The sequence below is a fragment of the Nelusetta ayraudi genome, unplaced genomic scaffold (assembly GCF_046127955.1).
Source record: "Nelusetta ayraudi isolate G7.1 ecotype Tasmania unplaced genomic scaffold, CSIRO-AGI_Nayr_v1 ptg000060l, whole genome shotgun sequence".
NCBI classification, from domain to species: domain Eukaryota; kingdom Metazoa; phylum Chordata; class Actinopteri; order Tetraodontiformes; family Monacanthidae; genus Nelusetta; species Nelusetta ayraudi.
The window spans coordinates 2,031,809-2,050,513 of NW_027466110.1; the positions used below are offsets into that span (position 1 = coordinate 2,031,809).

The 18,705-nt window shown below is 49.6% G+C and overlaps 1 protein-coding gene across 1 annotated transcript; it reads right to left on the bottom strand.

Annotated features, from left to right (window-relative positions):
* Positions 1-741: 741 nt before the first annotated feature.
* On the bottom strand, positions 742-17,618 carry LOC142897571 (neuroligin-4, X-linked-like). The gene is made up of 8 exons (XM_076040004.1): positions 16,892-17,618; positions 15,386-15,538; positions 11,924-12,109; positions 10,963-11,413; positions 9,863-10,076; positions 9,361-9,485; positions 5,856-6,465; positions 742-4,024 (listed from the first exon to the last, which is right to left on the bottom strand). The coding sequence occupies exons 1-8, from the start codon at positions 17,349-17,351 to the stop codon at positions 3,617-3,619; spliced, it is 2,607 nt and encodes an 868-aa protein (XP_075896119.1). The 5' UTR covers positions 17,352-17,618; the 3' UTR covers positions 742-3,616.
* Between the last annotated feature and the right edge of the window lie 1,087 nt (positions 17,619-18,705).

Consider the following 18,705-nt stretch of genomic DNA (forward strand, 5'->3'; position numbering starts at 1 on the left):
CACCACAAGCATTTGGATTTGTTCAGGTTTGGGATTTTCTGACACACAGCAGCAAACAAAACACACACCCTCAGAACGAGGCCATTTCCAATCCCTCAACAACCTGCCGGTTCAAAAACCAAAGAACGTCGCTCAGTTTTTCGGGTCACTTTCCGCGCATGTTGACGACAAACACAGAAACACCTGGTCATGACTCCGAGTCATGCTTCCCGACGTGTCGCCTGCCGTAAATCATATTATAGTGCACTTATATCGAGTTAATAGGATTAGAGCGGGGACACGGCGGAGGAGCCATCAATCCGGCCTGGAAGTCCGCCATCAATTTAGTTCTTTCACGTCTCGCAGGGTCTCCTTGGCCAGCTGGCAGGGGCCGCTGATTCCACGGTGATTTACAGTAATGTATCTTCCTGTTTTTGCTGCAGCAGTTGCCTCCAGTGTGATTGTGCGACACGCGTGCCGTTGAGCAAAAATGAAGGATGTGGCCTTTCTTTGCCAAGCACTGGAGAGAAGACACTGCTATGTTGAAAAAAAAAAATACCAAAACAAAAACAACAGCATGCTTTATTATTATTATTATCTTAGTATAGCGATTTGCAAGCTGCATTTAGGTTTGATTCCTTGAAAACATGAGCAAAAATATATCTATTCATGTATGTTTTGTGAGCTCTAAAAGTGATGTTTAGGAAGCAAAGGGGGCAAATCGCAGTCGCCTCTCCTTCAATTAAGACATTGACAGCCAAATGCTCGTAAACTGTAAAATACTGATATTTTTATTTTTCAAAAATGCAGCAGAAATGTTTTATGCTTGACACAATCCAGCCATCCGCTGAGTCATCAAACCATATGAAAAGAAAACCAAAGGAAAAAAAAAAAGGAAAGAAAAATCATCAGTCAATCAGACACGTCCGTTAAATGTTATTCTCATATAATTTTTGTAAAAGCTCTTCGTTTGCCATCCACGTATGTCTTAGGCTTTTCAGTTCCCGCCGCATCCTCCTCCCGACAATCAACTGAATCCTTAGATGAAGAAGTTACATAGGATGAGAGAAGGTTAAATAGGCCTGGCTGTGAACGGAGCTGCACGGAGCAGCGGCACAGGTCAGGCATGGGTGGGAGGGGGGGGGGGGGGGGGGGGGCGAGTGGGGAAGGTTTAGGGAAGGAAAAGATCACAGGGGGAGCAAATATTTAATCTAAGGAGTCTCGGGGGCCTTTGGCACTTTGAGCGACTGGTTCATAGAATCAAGTGAAGTGTTGGTTGGCGGGTTCAAGTCATGATTACTGTTGCTGTTGCAACCAGACAAAGTGGAAGCATTTGTCATTTTTAGCGGCAGCCGCGACACTTTGACTTTATGAATTGTCAGCACACTGCTAAAATAAATGCTGCGATGCACAAACGCAATCCTCCATGCCCTCAAGCACCCGCTAAAAGATCAGCCCCTCTCTGAATTAATGCTCCAGCTCAGTGCAGAAAAGATCCGACAGGAGATTTAAAACGACTGCGGATCGGTAAACATGAATTAAAAGAAATGATTTATGCATTTTTTTTTTTTTTTGGGTGAAGACTCTGACAAACGGCGACAAACACACCCATCTTTAACTTCAGCAATGCTTCCACCAAAATAATTAAATGCGAATCCAATCAACCTGACACTATTCTGGCACTGAGGCAAAAAAAAACAACTTTCTGTGTATTTTATTGGAGTTATGGCTATCATAATGAAGGAGGCATCAATACATGTTAGTTTAGAAGGAGGGGCATTGGCACTACTGACAAATCCTTGAAGTAAAACATCTTTAAGTTGGTGCTTCAGTACACTTGGAACACTTGGACCTCTGGTAAGGTGCAAAACATAAAGGCCGGGCCAATTTAGAAACGTTTTTCATCGCAAGTCTGTTTCTCTGTGGGTGGAGTTTCACTTAACTTGGGTTCATGTGAAATCAAGTGTAAGGCCTTTCAAAAGGATTCAAAGAAGAAGAAGAAGAAGAAGAAGAAGAAGAAGAAGGAGAAGAAGAAGGGGAAGCAAGGGGAAGAGACTACATTTAAAGGGTTGGAGGGGGTTAAGGGAGGGGGATCACGGTATGTTTTTGGCTGGTGCTCAATCATCAAACCACTGCTGCAATATCTACACAGTACCAGCTCACCGTCGGATGGTGGAACAAAAAGACAAGGTGGTGCGAATGGAGCATCCAGAGCCTCCATGCTTCCATAGTTGTGAGTCACCCGGATGACTGTGCATAGCAGATATAGCCCAGTGAGGCGACGGTACTGTGTACATACTACAGCGAGGGAGACGGAAGGACAGCCAGCCTCGCTTCGGGACATCTATACAACAAGAGAGTAATATCTGAAATGAAAGCAATAATGTGGTTAAATAAGTCGTGTTTTTTTTGTTTTTTTTTTGTTCGTAATGCAAGAGCAGGTAAATGCATAAAATCATAGTATATCATCTGTATCTCTCCGTCCTATTTACAAGGGTTGAAACACGCAGCTGGTTAGAGTGATTCTTCAGGAAGTCTGACAACACTTCAGAGGGCCCTTCCTCTTCTTCTGGAGCCAATTTTCCATCACTTGGCACAATTTCTGTGTTTTTCCCGTATCGCCAGATCTCTCTCTCTTTTTCTCTCTCCCTCTCTCGCTCTCCGTCGCTCGCGCTCTCACAGCTGTTAAATCCCCCCTCTATGAAATCTTAATCTCTTTCCCACCATCTGACTTTCAACTTTTTCCTCCAGCTAATGTTGTTCTTTTTAATCCCCCTCTTCCGCTCTCTGCCTGTTTTTGCGCGTCCGTCTCGGGCGGGAAAACTTTTTTTTTTTCGCTGTTGTTGTCGTTATTTTCTCCTCGGCTTAGTTTCCTTGGCAGACGGGGGGTCCGCTCATCTTTTAAAACGGAGCAAAAAGGGAATTTCTTTTTTTTTTTTTTTTTTGCTACATTCACATTTCACAGGTTGTTCAAGTCGACATCAGCAGTCTGTGTGTGTGTGTCTGGGCGCGCGTGTGTTTTTCTGTGCATGTGTGTGTGTGTGTGTGTGTGTGTGTGTGTGTGTGTGTGTGTGTGTGTGTGGTACTTCATCGGCTCCAGCTCCTGCGTTCCCCATCCGCCCGGGCCCAGACCTGCTTCTGTTGTGCAGAAGCGGGTTACGCAGAGGCGGATAGAAACTGACCCGTGAGCGACCCCTTTCTGCCGCCGCAGCGTCTTCGTCCTCGGGTGGAGGAAAAAGGGAAGAAAAAAAAGAAGACGAAAAAAAAGGAGAGCGGATATCCAAAGCGGGCCGCCGGGACGTCCGCGCGTGTCGGCAAAACGATGCATAGAACTGCATCTCCCAGGATCCACTTGGTCATCGAGTCCCCTGTCATGCAACGGCACACAGCTGTTTGTCTGTCTGTCTGTCTGTCTGTCCTTCCTGTTACTGAAAGTGTCCCTCTGGTGGCTCCGCCTGGAACAATCCTGCAGGGTAATTAGTAGAGGTATTTAAGTTCCATCCAACACCAGCGCCTCTCGTGTTTGTATGTGTGTGTGTGTGTGTGTGTGTGTGTGTGTGTGTGTGTCTGCACGTCTGTGTGTGTGTGTGTGTGTGTGTGTGTGTGTCCCTACGTATGTCTGCGCATCTCGCGGCGGTTATACGCGCGTGGTGGAGTGTGTGTGCGTGGAGATGTGTGTGTGCGGCAAGTGCGTGTTGCTGTAGGGGCTGTGGTGCGTGTAGCCCTGGTGCGGGTGGCCCATCCGCATGCCCACCACCGACCCGGGCGTCATGGGGGTCATGGGCGTGGCCGGGGTGACGGGGTGCGACCCCGGGGTGACGGGCAGGGAGCCCGGGGTCAGGGAGGTCATGAGGGGCACGTCGTCGGGCGAGCGGCGCAGCGTGAGCGTGTAGTCGGGCGGGCAGGTGAGGCGCACAGTGTCCAGCGTGCTGTAGATGTCCTGCGTGTCCAGGCCGTCCAGGGCGTCCAGCGTGTCCAGGGTGTGGTGGTGGAGGGCGTTGTTCCTCTCGTCGGCCGACGCCGCGTCGCACTCCAGCTGCTTCACCTGGAGAGGGGCGGCGACAAGAACGGGCGGAGATCACCAAACTTCACCAGTGAAGGTTTCTCCATTTCCGTTACGTTCCCGATTAATCCGCAAATTCTTTTTCATTCCGGCATGCAAAATATGAGACAGCGATGGAAACTGGAAGCTAGCAAAGTTTCAAAAAAAAAAAATAATAATCTATTTCCTTTTCTAACCTGCAACAGCAAGAACGCCATGATTCCTGAATGCACCGGATTTGTCTCGCGCCTCCACTTAGCAAAGAGTGTTTGAAAGGCAAGAGGGCGACAAAACTGCAACGTTTTGTGCAAAATCAAGGCACCGTGTCCCTCTACTGAAAAGCCCCCAACTCTGTCTACAAGCTGCTGCCTCTCAGGGTGACATCCAGTCACTTCAAGGTGTCAACACACCAAACCTGAGGTCTCTCAGACCTGAGGAAAGGAACGTTGGGGAAGTGTTTCATTGAATCTAACGGGTTTATTGACGAAAACAAGGTTCAATGCAGGATTGTCATGTACCAAACAACCAAAAAAAGAATGAAATCCCTGTTTACTGTCCAGATTGGAAACAATCTGAGCTGTTTAACGCTCATGATTGTCTATAAAATCAAGCATTTTAACACCTTGATTTTATAGAAATCCTTTTTTTTTTTTATTATTTGACCAAAAAAAGGGTTAAATCTAAAAATGCAGCGCTCCATGTCGAGTATACTGCAGGGCAAAGGCTCTCTGCCATGCCGATCAGTGATGTCACATTCAGGAATAAATTAAAGCCCACTCACAAGATGCTCCGTTCGGCTAAACGGCTGTAGTTCAATTACCAATTAACGGGATTTGTCAGCCACAAACGAGACCTGACATTTGGTGCTCAGTGTGTGAGATTCCACCACAAAAGAGGCCAAGTCGTCAGCGGATGAATCGGGGAGGCAATTGGAGGCAATTCAGGCAATTCGACACAGTTCGCATATACATCAATACACACTCGGGAGAGGTGGGCCACGCACAAACTGGCACGCACACACACACACACACACACACTGATAATGTCTGCTGATGACAGGCTGTGTTCTGCAAAAGTGCTCCGCTGGCATCTCGTCCAACAGCAAGTGGACTCTCTCATTCAGTCCATCACACAGTTCAAACTCGCCCGCTTCACATTTTATGGGCCCGTTTTGAATTGGTGCATGGTTTTTATCCCCCCCCCTCTCGAGTCAAAGGTCCAATGTTTTTGCCAAATTGACTTCACCGGTGTTTTCTAACAACAATAAACGTCCCGGCCCTCACTGAACTCTGCGGGGATGCGAAAAGTCCATTCTTCAATTTATTTTCTTGCTCGCTCCGCTTGCTCAGCAAAAGTGTACGACAAATTGCACAGTCAGCCCTCGGTGATGTCATGAAGGGCACTGATAGCTCTCTTTGTCAGGTCTGCTCCAGCCTCTTGTGCACTTATTTTGAACATCTTTGAAGGTCCAAATCTTTTTTGTAGCAGGAAGCTGCAAACACAGGGCTAAATAAGGCTTCTTCTGGGGGATCTGAAGTGTTTTTTCAATGGGTTGGAAAACAAATACCTGCTCATATCTGGTCATCTGGTCATATAAATATATATATATACCGATGGCACTTTTTTACAGAACGAGTACAGTAAGAGTACTTGCTTTTTTTAATATTCACTGAGTACTTTACAGTACACGTTGTAGATACAATTTTTTCGTTCGGATTTCTTTTTTTTGACAAATGTCCTCTGTTATTTGAACTTCATTCCTCAGCATGTTTTTCTACAACACGGTTTGACAATTTAACCAAACTGTCGTATACAACAAAATGCCATGACTCACCTGCAGCGACATCAGCCCCTCTCCCTGCAGGTGGGCCGCCACGTCCGCCGCCGTGATGTCACGCCTCGGGGGAGGGAGCGGGCGCGGCCGGCGATGCTCCAGGCGCCGCTTGTCCTTCTTGTAGAGCAGCGCGGCGAAGGCCAGGATGTTGAGGAAGAGCAGCGACGCCCCCACGGCGATGGTGACCGACAGCTCGGTGGAGTAGTCCTCGCTCTGCACCCGCACGCCGCTCTCCTCGCCGCCCTGGCCCAGCGCCGGCTCCGGCGGCGGCGGCGTGCCCCCGTGCGTGCCCGGGTGCCGGGTGCTGCTGGGCGGCCAGGTCTTGGTCAGCCGCTTGGTGTAGGAGTAGGGCGTGTCGTCCTGCGGGGACGGGCTGTGCGTGAAGGAGGAGACGGACTGCAGCAGCTCGTTGACGTGGTGCAGGTGAGGCACCAGCTGCAGCCAGAAGGAGATCTTGGTGGCGCGGTAGTGGTCCCGCACCCGCGGCTTCAGGCCGATGTGGAGGTAGAGCTGCTCCTTGGGGGTGTACTTGGACCAGGCCACCTCCTCGAAGCGGTTGGGCTTGGTGTGGATGAACTTGGTGTCCTGGGGAACCGGCTGATTTGGGTCACTGGGGATGACGGGAAAAAAACAGAGCGTTGAGTCACGAAGGAGGGCGTCGTTGCGACGGTTATTTTCGGCCTGTTTTCAGGAGTGACAGGCGATAAATAATAGTCGTTCATCATCTCAGACAGTTTTCAACCCCTTCTTCTTCAAATAGCCGCAATCACTTGACGGAAAAAAGGACACGAAGAACAATCAGGAGAGCGACATTCCTGAAGGAGAACAACAGAAACCTTAAATGGATTGCGCTGATGAAAACTCGGGGTCTGCTCACAGGTCCACTGAGAAACACCATCTCTTCGTGCTCTCCTGTTTCCGAAATGTCAGAGCTGCTGCCTTTGCTTCCCCTGCTCTGGCTGGAGACGGAGGCAGCCCGGCTTCCTCTCGCGCTGACTAACAGCTTCGGCAGCAGTCTCACGGTCGATTTTCCAGTGCAGCCAAAGACATCCATTTCTCTTTTTTTCAGCCTTTCCTTTTTGACGCGGAACGGCTTTCGTTTGACGGAGGGGGGAGAAAAAAATAAATAAACCCTCCCATCAAATTCTGATGAATGCACAGATTTAAGCGGCACGCTCACATTAGCGCCCATCAGAGAAACAAGGCTCGTCGGAGGGCTGAAGAGCAGCGCGGCGAATGCTAACGACCTCGCGCGAAGATCCGTCACGCGCTGACAGACAGACAGACAGGCAGGCAGCCTGACAGACAGACAGACAGGCCCTCTGATCGCTGATTTGACGCGCCAACGACGCCAGTGTAACGGCTCTTTCGCCGCACGCCGCGCACCAAGTGCCCACTTGTCAGTCAACCGCCTGTAAAACAGCACGCGGAGGCAGCCAGCGTGGAGACCTACAGCTGGAGATCTCGGAGGCGCTGGCAGCTCCATCAGCAGCAGAAGCTCTGAGACTCCGTGGGGTTCGAGCCAACCGAGCTCCCCTTCAGACGAAGAAAAAGGGGGAAAGAAAAAAAAAAAAAGAAAAAAAAAAAGTCCCCCGGTGATCCCTGAAGCCGCCGCAGCGATTCTTCAGCTCGTACGCCTACGATGCGCGAGGTCCTGCTTGTGATTTAGATCAAGGTCTCTGGACCGCAGGACCGCTGTGTAAATCGGGGGAGGGGGGTGAGGAAAGGGAGAATTCCCACCGGTGAGAGGCTCCGTTGAATTAATTACTGGTAATTACTCTCTCGGAGCCGTGCGGGGGGGGGGGAAAAAGTCCATCCTCCACAAATTACTTTTATCTCGTATAAAATGTCAAAGTGGGCAGATAAAAAGCGCCCGTGAGGAGTGCCAGAGGGTTTGTTTTTTTTTTTTCTCCCCCCCATGGTTTTTTTTTCCTGCGAAATGTGGTGCGTTTCTATCAACTCTCCGTTGTCTTATTTTAAGTCAGATATTTTTAATCATCGGGATGTGCGCGAAGCTGCTGGAGCGCTGTGTTAACCGAGCGAGCGGAAAAAGCCCTTTGTTTGTCGGTGCACTTGCGTCGGTCTGAGGCGATATTATGAGGATGCTGAAGGCAAAGTGCATTTGTTTTGGGTTGGTGTGTGTGTGTGTGGGGGGGTGAGGGGGGAGTGTTTCTTCTTCTTCTTCCTTTCTGTTTTTAGAACACCACCTCAGGTTTCTCTCGTGCTCCTTTTTTCGAAGGGAAGTCTTTGTGTAACTTTTCAGCCAAAGTCCCGAAAATACAGAAAGGCATGATGGCTTTACGGCTTCATGACAGAGAGACGGGCTGAGTGCACCCTCTGCCAAAATTAGTGCCCACCGCCACCAGTGCTGCTGCTGCTGCTGCTGCTGCTGCTGCTGCTGCTGCTGCTGCTTTCATGATTGTATCTGAAGCACTTTCTGCCTCAGCAACATCGTGGAGGAAAAATGCATAATAACACCTCATCCTTTATGTATGGGCTCATTATTTCTGTTGCTATAAAAGTCCAGAATTTTAGAAAATAACTCATAAAATGTCAGCGGGAATCGCTTCAGACTTCCCGAGTGAAACCTAGCCGGGGTTTTTTTTTTTTTTTCTCTACCCTCCGGTCTGCCAACATCCATCTTTTCCTGATGGAAAACGTTGGTGCATTGAGGCGAATCCTCCGACTCCTCAGTCTCACTGATGCCTTGTCTTTTTCCCTCCCATATTGCATTTAGCAAACAAAATAAGTGAGACGACGCGCGAGCTTCGTTTCATTCTCTTTTTCCTCGTAACACACTGACGGAACTGACGTCATCGTCAAATTATTAAGAAAGCCGTCGCGCCGCCGTTCGCTTTCTTTGTCCTCTCCGTCTGTGTAAACACGACCGAGCAATTATACTCCACAGTTACCATCAATCAGTCCCGAGAATTAAACGCAAAGAAAACTTATCAAGCGCTCGCTGTTTGTCTTGATGACAGCGCACACTTGAGTCTTGGCTGTCTAATTTCAAGCCCGGAGGTGATTTGCTCCTGCAAAAAAAAAAAAAAGGGAGTGAGCCATTCCAGCGAGAGGAGAGAGAGAGAGAGAGAGAGAGCGAGAGAGAGAGAGAGAGAAAGAAAAAACATGCTCCGTTGCCAAAAGCACGTCTCTCTGCGGAAAGTGTAATTCAAAAGGATGAAATGATTTCCTCCTGCATGCTGAGCTTTTTTTTTCTTTTTTTTTTTCTTAAATGTAAAATGTGATTAAATGACCTGGCTCTCATTCACTATCCACACCCATTTTCTGCTCGCAGGGACTATTAAACTATATATGGGTTTTTAGCAGAAATTAAAAAAGCATTTCTGGGAAGGTCAAAAAAGGGAGAATTGTGCTTTGTTTTTTAGAATATGTGATTATTTTTTTTTCCACACACACACACACACACACACACACACACACACACACACACGCACACAAAGAAACAAATCAAAAGCAACATGTAAGCGTGAACTGAACGACTCACCCTGTCTTGGCAAAGTTGGTCCAGTAAGTCATGACCACAGCGCTCAGCATCACGTCGTTCTTTGAGAAGTTACAGTTGAATAGATCAGTGGGTCCGACCATGGGGACGCCAAACACATAGGGCACCTACACACGCGCACACACACACACACAGAGACACACACATACATGCACAGAGTAAGTGAACCAAAGCTAAACCAAGAGAACTATAAATGCATTAATGTAGAAATGCTGTGGACTTTAACTCTGATTATAAAATTAGTATGTATTTAATTTGATTGTGCGTCATTTTAAATCACATCAAATGCATGGGCACACATTTGGTTTGAGGGGCTTAAGCTCATATAGCTGCATGTGAAAAGGAACAGTATGGAAGCATAGCAGTAGCAGAAAGCATTGCTGCAGTATCCTAATATAGAGAAAAATTCACATAAAACACGTAACTACACCATATGAAAAAAACGCCAAGTGCAACCAGTGAAAAAAAAACAACATCCGGTTACCTCATCACCGTGGGCGGAGTCAGCCCAGGGCGGCGTGGCGTCACTCTGGCAGTGGTGGTAAAAGGAGTAAAAGTAGGTGGGAGATCCGTATTGAGCGTGCAGGTCCGCCGTGGCGACGGCTGGCGCCACCCACTGGTGGTCTGTGAAGAGAGCCACCAGGGTCTTCCTCCTGGTTTCGGCGTTGTCCCGGTCGGCCCAGTCGGTGTACATGAACCTGGAGCGGACACGCGTACAAACGGCGAGTCAGTCAGTGGGTGGCATGAATTTGAATTTTTGATATTTATTAATTTATTTATTTATTTATTTATTTTCCCCGAAACATTCAGCTTTATATATCACTATCACTAACTACAAATAAATCTTCCTGGTCCTTTGAGCAGTGCTAAGTCAGTGAGTTGCCACTGTTAGAGCAAAGCCGCAATCTTCCCTGGTCAACAAGTAGAAATAAGCAAATCTGCACTTCATATTGTTTCATTTATCCTGATAATTAACAAGCTCCAGTGACCAGGCTGGTTTCCTCCAAGGTTTAGGCGATTTAATGCAAAGCTAAGCTAACTGTCCTCTAAAGCAGTGGTCCCCAACCACCGGGCCGCGGACCGGAGCCGGTCTGTGGGTCATTTGATACCAGGCAGCACCGAAAGAGTAATTAACTGCGGTTAAATTAATCACGTTTCATTCATTATCTGAGTGAACAATTTTATTTTGAAAAATTACCGGATTCTCTCCGTTACGTCCGTCTAACGCTCAACTCTTGACGCATGTCAAGGCGCTTGTCTCGGTCACCTGATACGTTACCGCGAGATTAAACCCAGAAGCTGGCAAGCTAGCGAGCAACATGAGCGTCGATCGCTGTCTCCTCCACCCCCCCTCCCCCCACCCCCACCACCACACACACACCCTCCAGCCCCGTCAACGATTGCGCGTTCATGCCGGTCCGTGAAAATATTGTCTCACATTAAACCGGGCCGTGGTGCTAAAAAGGTTGGGGACCACTGCTCTAAAGGCAGCTCTGAGCAGCCTCAACAGGTCGCACTATCCTTCCCTTATGTCCCATAGTGTTGTTGTTATTTTTCAGAGCAGGGAAGACCTCGCACACCCACCTGATGCTTTCCCTCAGCGTGTCGCGGCCCTCGGGGTATCCGTACAAACTGTCCACAAAGTCCGACACGGCAAAGTCAAAGTCCTCGGCCGTGACGCCGTCCTCCGAGTCCACGATGCCCTCCACGAACTTCACGCCCTCGCCCTGGTTGACGCCCAGCATCACGTCGTAGTTGAGGAACTCGCCCTGCTCCATCAGGATCTGGGGGTCGTCGGGAATGACGTCGCCGTCGATCACCGGCGCGAACGCCGTGTGGTACTTGGCCGGGGTGATGTTCTGCTCCACCAGCTCGCGGTAGCTCCTGCCCTGGAGGCAGGCCACCAGCTGGGTGCTGTCGTCGATGCCGCAGCCCACCCTCTCCCCCAGCTGCCGCGCGTACTTGCTGGGCTGGTAGTTGACCGCCCAGCTGGCCAGGGCGCTGCCGCTCTGGACGATGGCTCTGTGGAACAGGTCTGGGACACGACAACAACGCACACACACACACACACACACACACACACACGTGTAAGCGGAATGACGTGCGGTTTGGCGCGCGCACACACGTGGCCGGGGCGCATAAATGCATGGATTTATGGATGCAAACGGCAACGCATAAACACACAAACGCTCGCGGGTTGTACGTGGAAAGCACAGACATGCATTATTTGAAGGGATGAGGAGTCACGGTTAGAGCTTTTGAAAAGGACAGGGGTAAAAATTCGAGGAAAAAAGCAGCATCTTCTCTTACGTAGCGTATATGATGCACGGGCAGGCTGCATTATTCATTAGCCTTATTCAGGCATTTACACAAGCGTTATCTAGAGACCCGGGGAAGTTTGCAACTTAAAGTCAGCGTTACACGGGCACTTAAATTGTAACTGCCCGATTGCTACACTTTGAGTCGCGCTCTGCAGCAAAGCGCATTCAGTTGAATAAAGTGGAGACTCGCTCCCTCCCCCCGCCCCCCCTCGACGGCCGTGTACCTTCAGAGTAGTGAGACAAAGTGAGCAAGCTGACGCAGGAGGCCCCGGCTCCCGATCCGAAAACCGTGACCCTGTTGGGGTCTCCGCCGAAGGCCGCGATGTTCTCCTTCACCCAGCGGAGAGCCTGGATCTGGTCCAGAAGGCCGTAGTTCCCTTTAGCTGCCTGGTCACCTGTGCTGAGAAAGCCTGTAGCCAGGGAGAGGTGCCGTTACAAACAGTGGCAAGCAACGAGGAAGACGAAGAAGAAGAAGATGGGGGGGGGGAAAGCTCCTAGGGGAAAACCGGGCAAACAATGTTAAAATAATGAGATGATTAAAGAGAGTTTTTCACGCTCGGCGTTTGAAAACAGCAGCTCCTAATCTCCTCGTGTGCAAGGACTTAACGCGGTGAGGGACAAAAGGAGGGCCGTTGCTCAGTCATCCACGCATCATGTCATCGCCGTTATAATACCCAATTATGTATGCACGCCTTATTTATCATCATTTAAAGAGGAAAATAATTAAAATCGGTGTCCCTCCCCTACGATTCCTTGAAAATGGGATCAAATCAGCAAGGGACATCCATATTCATGTCACTTCAACTCTATTAGACACACACACACACACACACACACACACACACGCACACACACTAACCTGCACACGTATGCGGTTACAAATGCATCCCTCAGTCCCTTTACTGCTGACGTTAAGTGAATACAAAGGCTAATGGCTCACAACACCACAGCATCTCATTACGGCACCAGCTAATTTTATATGAAGCCCACACTTTCAATATCAGCATATGAGCAATATTAGCAAGGGAAGGAAAAGTACAGGAATAATATCATATAGCAAAAAAATTGTTAGTTTCATCAATATCCTTTATAAATTCCACCATTTCCGAGCCAGATTTTGCTGATTGCTAAAAGCTAACGACGTGTCATTTACACTCAAACATTCACGAGTTGTCGGCAGACGGCAGGCTAATCCGCATTCAAGGGCTCACCTGCATCCCACTTCACGATGAGAACGAGGTAGTGGAGGTGGTGGTTGTGGAGGACGAGGAGGACGAGGAGGATGGGAAGATGGGAAGATGGCGTGACACAAGATGACGGATGAAGACGATGGTGCTGATGATGGAGTCGGAGACGACATGAAAACAGATGATGGAGACCAGAACAAAAAAAAAAGTAAGAGTGGAGGCTTCTTTTGGTGACTGCAGATGCAACTAACAGATTCATCCTCAAGGTCAGAATAAAGTGGTTGTTTTTAGCGAACGCGGATTCATGCCAAGCCATAAAATCAATATCCTGAGAATCTTGAAAGCACTTTCAGACTAAAAAACGGGGAGGTAAGTGGAAGCAGGCCCGCGTGGGTTCTGAATAAAAACCTTTTCTGGTGTGTGTGTGGCTTCATGATTTGACCTTTTAATGGGGTTTTCCAATGACTCGTCATTTTCACCTAAACATTCTGGTTAATTAAGAGCTCGATGGCAAAGGGTTCACTCTGGCTGTCACGACATCCATAAATAAAGGCGGGAAGGTCAGTCGGGCTGCTTCTCAACAGCCGATGACCTCGGAGAGACTCGACCATCAGCAACGTTTCACACCTCCGAATGGAAGCCGACGAGTGTTCAATCGGCGCAAAGAGAAAATATGGCACAGGCATTTTTTTTTTAATGAACGAGGCACCAACAAAATGAGCGAAAACAAATTTGCAAGAAAAAAATGCCAAACTGTATTTAATTAAGTATTATGAGTTGCTCCATCCTTTGCCCACTAAATTAAACACCTTTCATTAAAAAAATAAAACAAAATAATAACCTCCCCTTAACCACGTAAATACATTCACTTCACTCTCCAGTATAAGGCAAATTAAAGCAACGCTGATGCAGCGCAGGCCAAAACCACATATCTCATTAAAAATGACTTTATGTTTTATTAGCCTGCTGGCATATTTAAATTAATTTCAGGCTATGAATTATTAAACATTGGGCAGCCCCTCCTGGGAGCAGGGCCGCAGTATCGGAAGTATGGAACGTGATTCAGCTCAGGCACGTCTTCCCGCCTGACTTTGTGCGCACGCGGGTTAAACGCAGGCGCAGGTTTTTGCGGACAAAGTTGCACAACACCGATGGCCTTCGGTGCGTCTCGGCAAAACCACGTGAACCGGAGCACGCAGCGGCCTTTAACCCCTCGCGCCAGCCAGCTCAGGCTTTGTCATAAATGGCAAATGCCGTTAATAAGTGCAGCCGCGATAGTATATTCCCTTATTCCGGGCCCCTGAGCGTATAGTCGTCTAAAATTAGAGGGGAGCAAAGTGAATCAGATTGTCCCTGCGCAGAGAGAGAGCAGTGAGTCAGGGAGTCATGGAGGGGGTGCGGGGGGGGGGGGGGGTTTGGGGGGGGATCAGATTTGAGTCGATGCTAGTGGTGGAACAAATTGGCTTCAGGGGGGTTTATTCCCACAGGGGACACCCTTCCTGAGCATGTTTCACTCAAACAAAAATGTTGTCACATTTTATAGCCTGGTAAAGTGGCACACGGATGTGGGCAAAATGCAAATGTGGAAAAGGGCTTTGGAAAAACACAGCATTTGAGTTCTCTTCTCTGCGAAGAGACGAACAACGCCCAAAGAAATCTGCCAAGCCACCCACACGGGAACAAAAAGGCCTCAAGAAGCAACACAACAGGAGATACATGACATGCAAACATCCATCCGTTCATGACCCGCCACCGCTTATCCTGCACTCAGGGTTGTAGCGACGCTGCAGCCAATCGCAGCTGTCGTGCGGAGAAGGCGGGGTTTCAATCTGGACAAGACACCAGTTCATCGCAGGGCTACAACAACCATCCTGGACGCGCCAGCTAGCCTAGCGTGCGTGTCTGTGAACTGTGGGAGGAAGCCAGAGCACCAGGAGATGAACCCACGCCGACAGCGGGAGAACATGCCAACAGAGACTGCACCACCTTACAAAACAAGATTTAATACAAAGCAAAAGAAAGAAAGATGCTGTTTTCCCTCTAAACCGACTCCTCTTTGCCTCCTCAGCTGTTTGCAAGAGATCTAATTATTATTTCCCTCTTTTGTGCAACGCATTCCCCCGTCCGCCCATGCCTTGCCAACGTCGGGGGAAGATCACAAAACCGCACGTTTGCGGCGGTGCTGTGATATTATGGGATTGCCCAGAGCACCTTTGGCAGTAATTGCTGTTCCTCACTCGCGGGACGACGTCGGCGGCGAGACGCTAAATCTCCGCAAGTCGTTTCAAATTTGGTTTCTGTCTCGCTACGACTCGCTTTTTTTAAAGACGCGCATCCATCAGCTGCGCTCACGGGTTTCGCCGAGCTATGAGCATCTGCATTGCAGCAATACCCATGATGCCCCCCATGCAACAAGCGCACACAAGCTCATTACCACGTTGAGCAAACTGCACAGATTGCACCGGAGATATGTGTATATTTATATGTTGTTGTTTTTACCCAGCACTCCGAGACGATAGTTGAGGGTTATGACAATGACGTTGCCGTAGCTGGCGAGCACGCTGCCATCCATCATGTTGCCCGTGCCTTCTGTGTACGAGCCCCCGTGGACGTAGACCATTACCGGCCGCGGCCCTCCCTCCTCGTGGATGTCTGCGGGAGAGGACAAGAGACGCAGAGTGATTAGTCAGATAGTCAGATAGATAGATAGATAGATAGATAGATAGATAGATATGTAGATAGATAGGTAGATAGATAGATAAATAGATAGATAGATAGATAGATAGATATGTAGATAGATAGATAGATAGATAGATAGATAGATAGATAGATAGATAGATGAAAATCATCATCTTTAGCATCTATGTTTATCCACTCATGCAGCTCGCCCTCCCACTAGCCTGCCATTGTGCGCTGTGCGCTCGCATGTGCTCACACACGTGCGCTCTGCCGACCGCCCCCATCCCGTCCATTAGTATGTATCTCGGCCTCCCGTCACCACGCAAGGGGCCTCAGAATCACGGGGCAGAAGAAGTCGGAGGAGGAGTAGGAGGATGAGGAGGCAGAGGAGGAAGTCTGCCGCCTCCGCTGCGCCGCGTATCTCCCAGCCTTCATTTCTCAGGCCGCTGGATATAAATTGAGGGTGCGTTCAGGCTCGCCAATATTGCCACGTGCGCATGCAAAGGGGGGCGTCCAATATGTATGCATGAGTGAGCCCGTGTCATTCCCACTTTCTCGCACAAGCCGAGGCGTAACCCCACCGGCCACTGACGCAGGTGTCTGCATACTAAGTGTTGATTCCACCAGCGGCGTGCTGGAGCGAGGAGCAGGTTTTGTTTGGTCGGTTGATTGGTTGGAAGGCACTCTCTACTAAAAAAAAAAGAGGCTCAATACCACGAAATTGTGTAAAAGTTTCATAGTTTTAGATAAAACGGTCATGCTATTTTGTGAAAGTTTCACGTTTTTTACGAGATAATTTTCACGTAATTAAAAACGAAAGGAAATGAGAGAAGCAAAAGCTTTTCAAGCGTTTGATCAATCCAGTTGATCAATGAGGAAAGTTGCAACCTTATTAGGGTTGGATTAATTCTTCCTACAGTACAACCCCCCTGCATTTCAACGATGTTAACATCATTGATGGTGCTCAAGAGTTCAGAATCTCACCAGCTCTCAAACCAAGCACGGTTTAATCAATAAGTGGAAGCGAGCCACAGCGCCTTGCCTGTACCTGGTTTTGTCTAGTTTCAATTTGTCATCGTGTAATAACACAAAACAAAAAAAAAAAACGATGTCGAAAAAAACAGGAAACTTCAACATATTAACGTGATAGTTTCATATCAAATGTGAAAATGTTCACATAAAAAACATGAAACTTTAACATAATTCTAATTCTGAACATGATTCTGAGTATGGCAGCAGTAAATTTCTGTCGTTTTGGGGCCAATTGAAAGTAAAACAGCGCCCCCTCCCTCCCCAGTGAGAGACCGCCCCTCAGGGTTCACTCACCTTCCTCTGTGGGCACGTAGATGTTGAGGTAGAGGCAGTCCTCACTCTGGTGGGTGAGGTACGTCGCCGCTATGTCCAGGTTGGCCGTGAGCCAAGAGGGCATCATGTCTCCCAGAATGCTCCTCTCGTCCAGCGACTGCGGGCACACGGGCGCAAACTGTGTCACGTTCCGTATTCCGGGCCAGGGCAGCGGGGGCTCGGGGGGCTGGAAGCGGCGGTCGCCGGTCGGCGGCCTGGCGTACGGCACTCCCAGGTACTGCACGACGGGCCCCAGCAGGTCCGAGGGCAGCGGGGTCAGGATGCCGCGGATGCGGCCCTGCGCCGTGGAGATGACGGGCACGGTCTGCTGCGCCGACGAGGGGCTGGAGTACGACGCCAGCAGGGGGAGGAGGAGAAGCAGCGGCGTGGACGGGAGGGGAGGGAGGGGAGGGGCCGTCCCCCCGGGCCTCAGCTCCCACATGGTCGTGCGTTTTCGGGGCAAGAAGATGGGAGGCGAGGCGGAAGGGACTGCGGAGGCGGGGGGAGGTGGAGGGGAGGGGAGGGTAGGATGGCGAAGGCTACGGCTGCGTTGACCCTTCAGAGGTATCCGATGCTCACACGCTGCTGCTGCTGCTGCTGCTGCTGCTGCTGCTCAGCTCGGCCCATTGCAAGCGCAACACAGAGTCCTGGCTATCGCCATCAGCCTCCGCCTCTCGCGTACGCGCTCTCCTGTGTGTGTGTGTGTGTGTGTGTGTGTGTGTCTGTGTGTTTGCGTGCACAGTCCTGAGTGTGAGTCAGTAATTCTGTGCCTGTGAGTCCGTGGTGACTCAGTCTGAGAGTCCCTTCAATACGTGTGTGTGTGCGCGCGCAAGTGTTTGAGCAAGAAGTGTGCGGCCCCGACTTGAGATTCCGGCATCGGTATGTGTGTTTGCATGCGTGCGAGCGTGCGTGCGTGTGTGTGTGTGTGTGTGTGTGTGGTGTGTGTGTGTATGTGTGCGTCCTCTTGTTATGTAAACAGTAGCATCACTGTTCCTCTGTCACTCTCTCCTTCCGGTCACCCCCATAACGAGACCAGAGCGCCTCCTGGAAGAGAGGCAGAGAGAGAGAAAGGAAGGGGGCGAGCGAGGGAGAGCATTTCATTAGAGTCCGTTAGGCTGATGGCGGCGTACAAATATAAATAAATAACTCAAACGCCCCGCGCACACACACACGCAGACACACACGTGAGGACGGGGCAGATTGGAGCGTCACATCAGCGGTGGAATAGGTTGTGCCACGTAGCTGCTGTTCACGTTAAAAATAGACACGAGGGCGACGGATAGGGCCAACGAGATGTTGTCCGCTCAGCTTAACTCGGTGTCAGGGCTGCTGTCTCGCACAGGAAGGGGTATGTGTGTGTGTGTGTGTGTGTGTGTGTGTGTGTGTGTGTGTGTGTGTGTGTGTGTGTGTGTGTGTACGTGCGCTACAAAGAGAGCCAGCGACATATGTCACATCCTCACTACACACTGTTCCACAGACCACAGGACCAGGTTGGCGATGGCGAGTTTGGGTGAGGGAGGGGGTGGAAGGGGGGAGGCGGGGGGGGGGGGGGAGTCACGTCACACGCTTAATTAAACCCTGAGTACACTGCAGGGCTCCTGACCTGCATGTAGCATAAGGTAGAGAGCCTGTCGCGTGCACACGCGCGCACACACACACAAACACACACTTTTCCCCTTTGCACGTATGCAGAACACCTTCTTTGTGTCTCCTGATTAAGGACGGACACACACACACACACACACACACACACACAGACAAACACAAACATACACTTCTCTGCTCTATCTATAAAA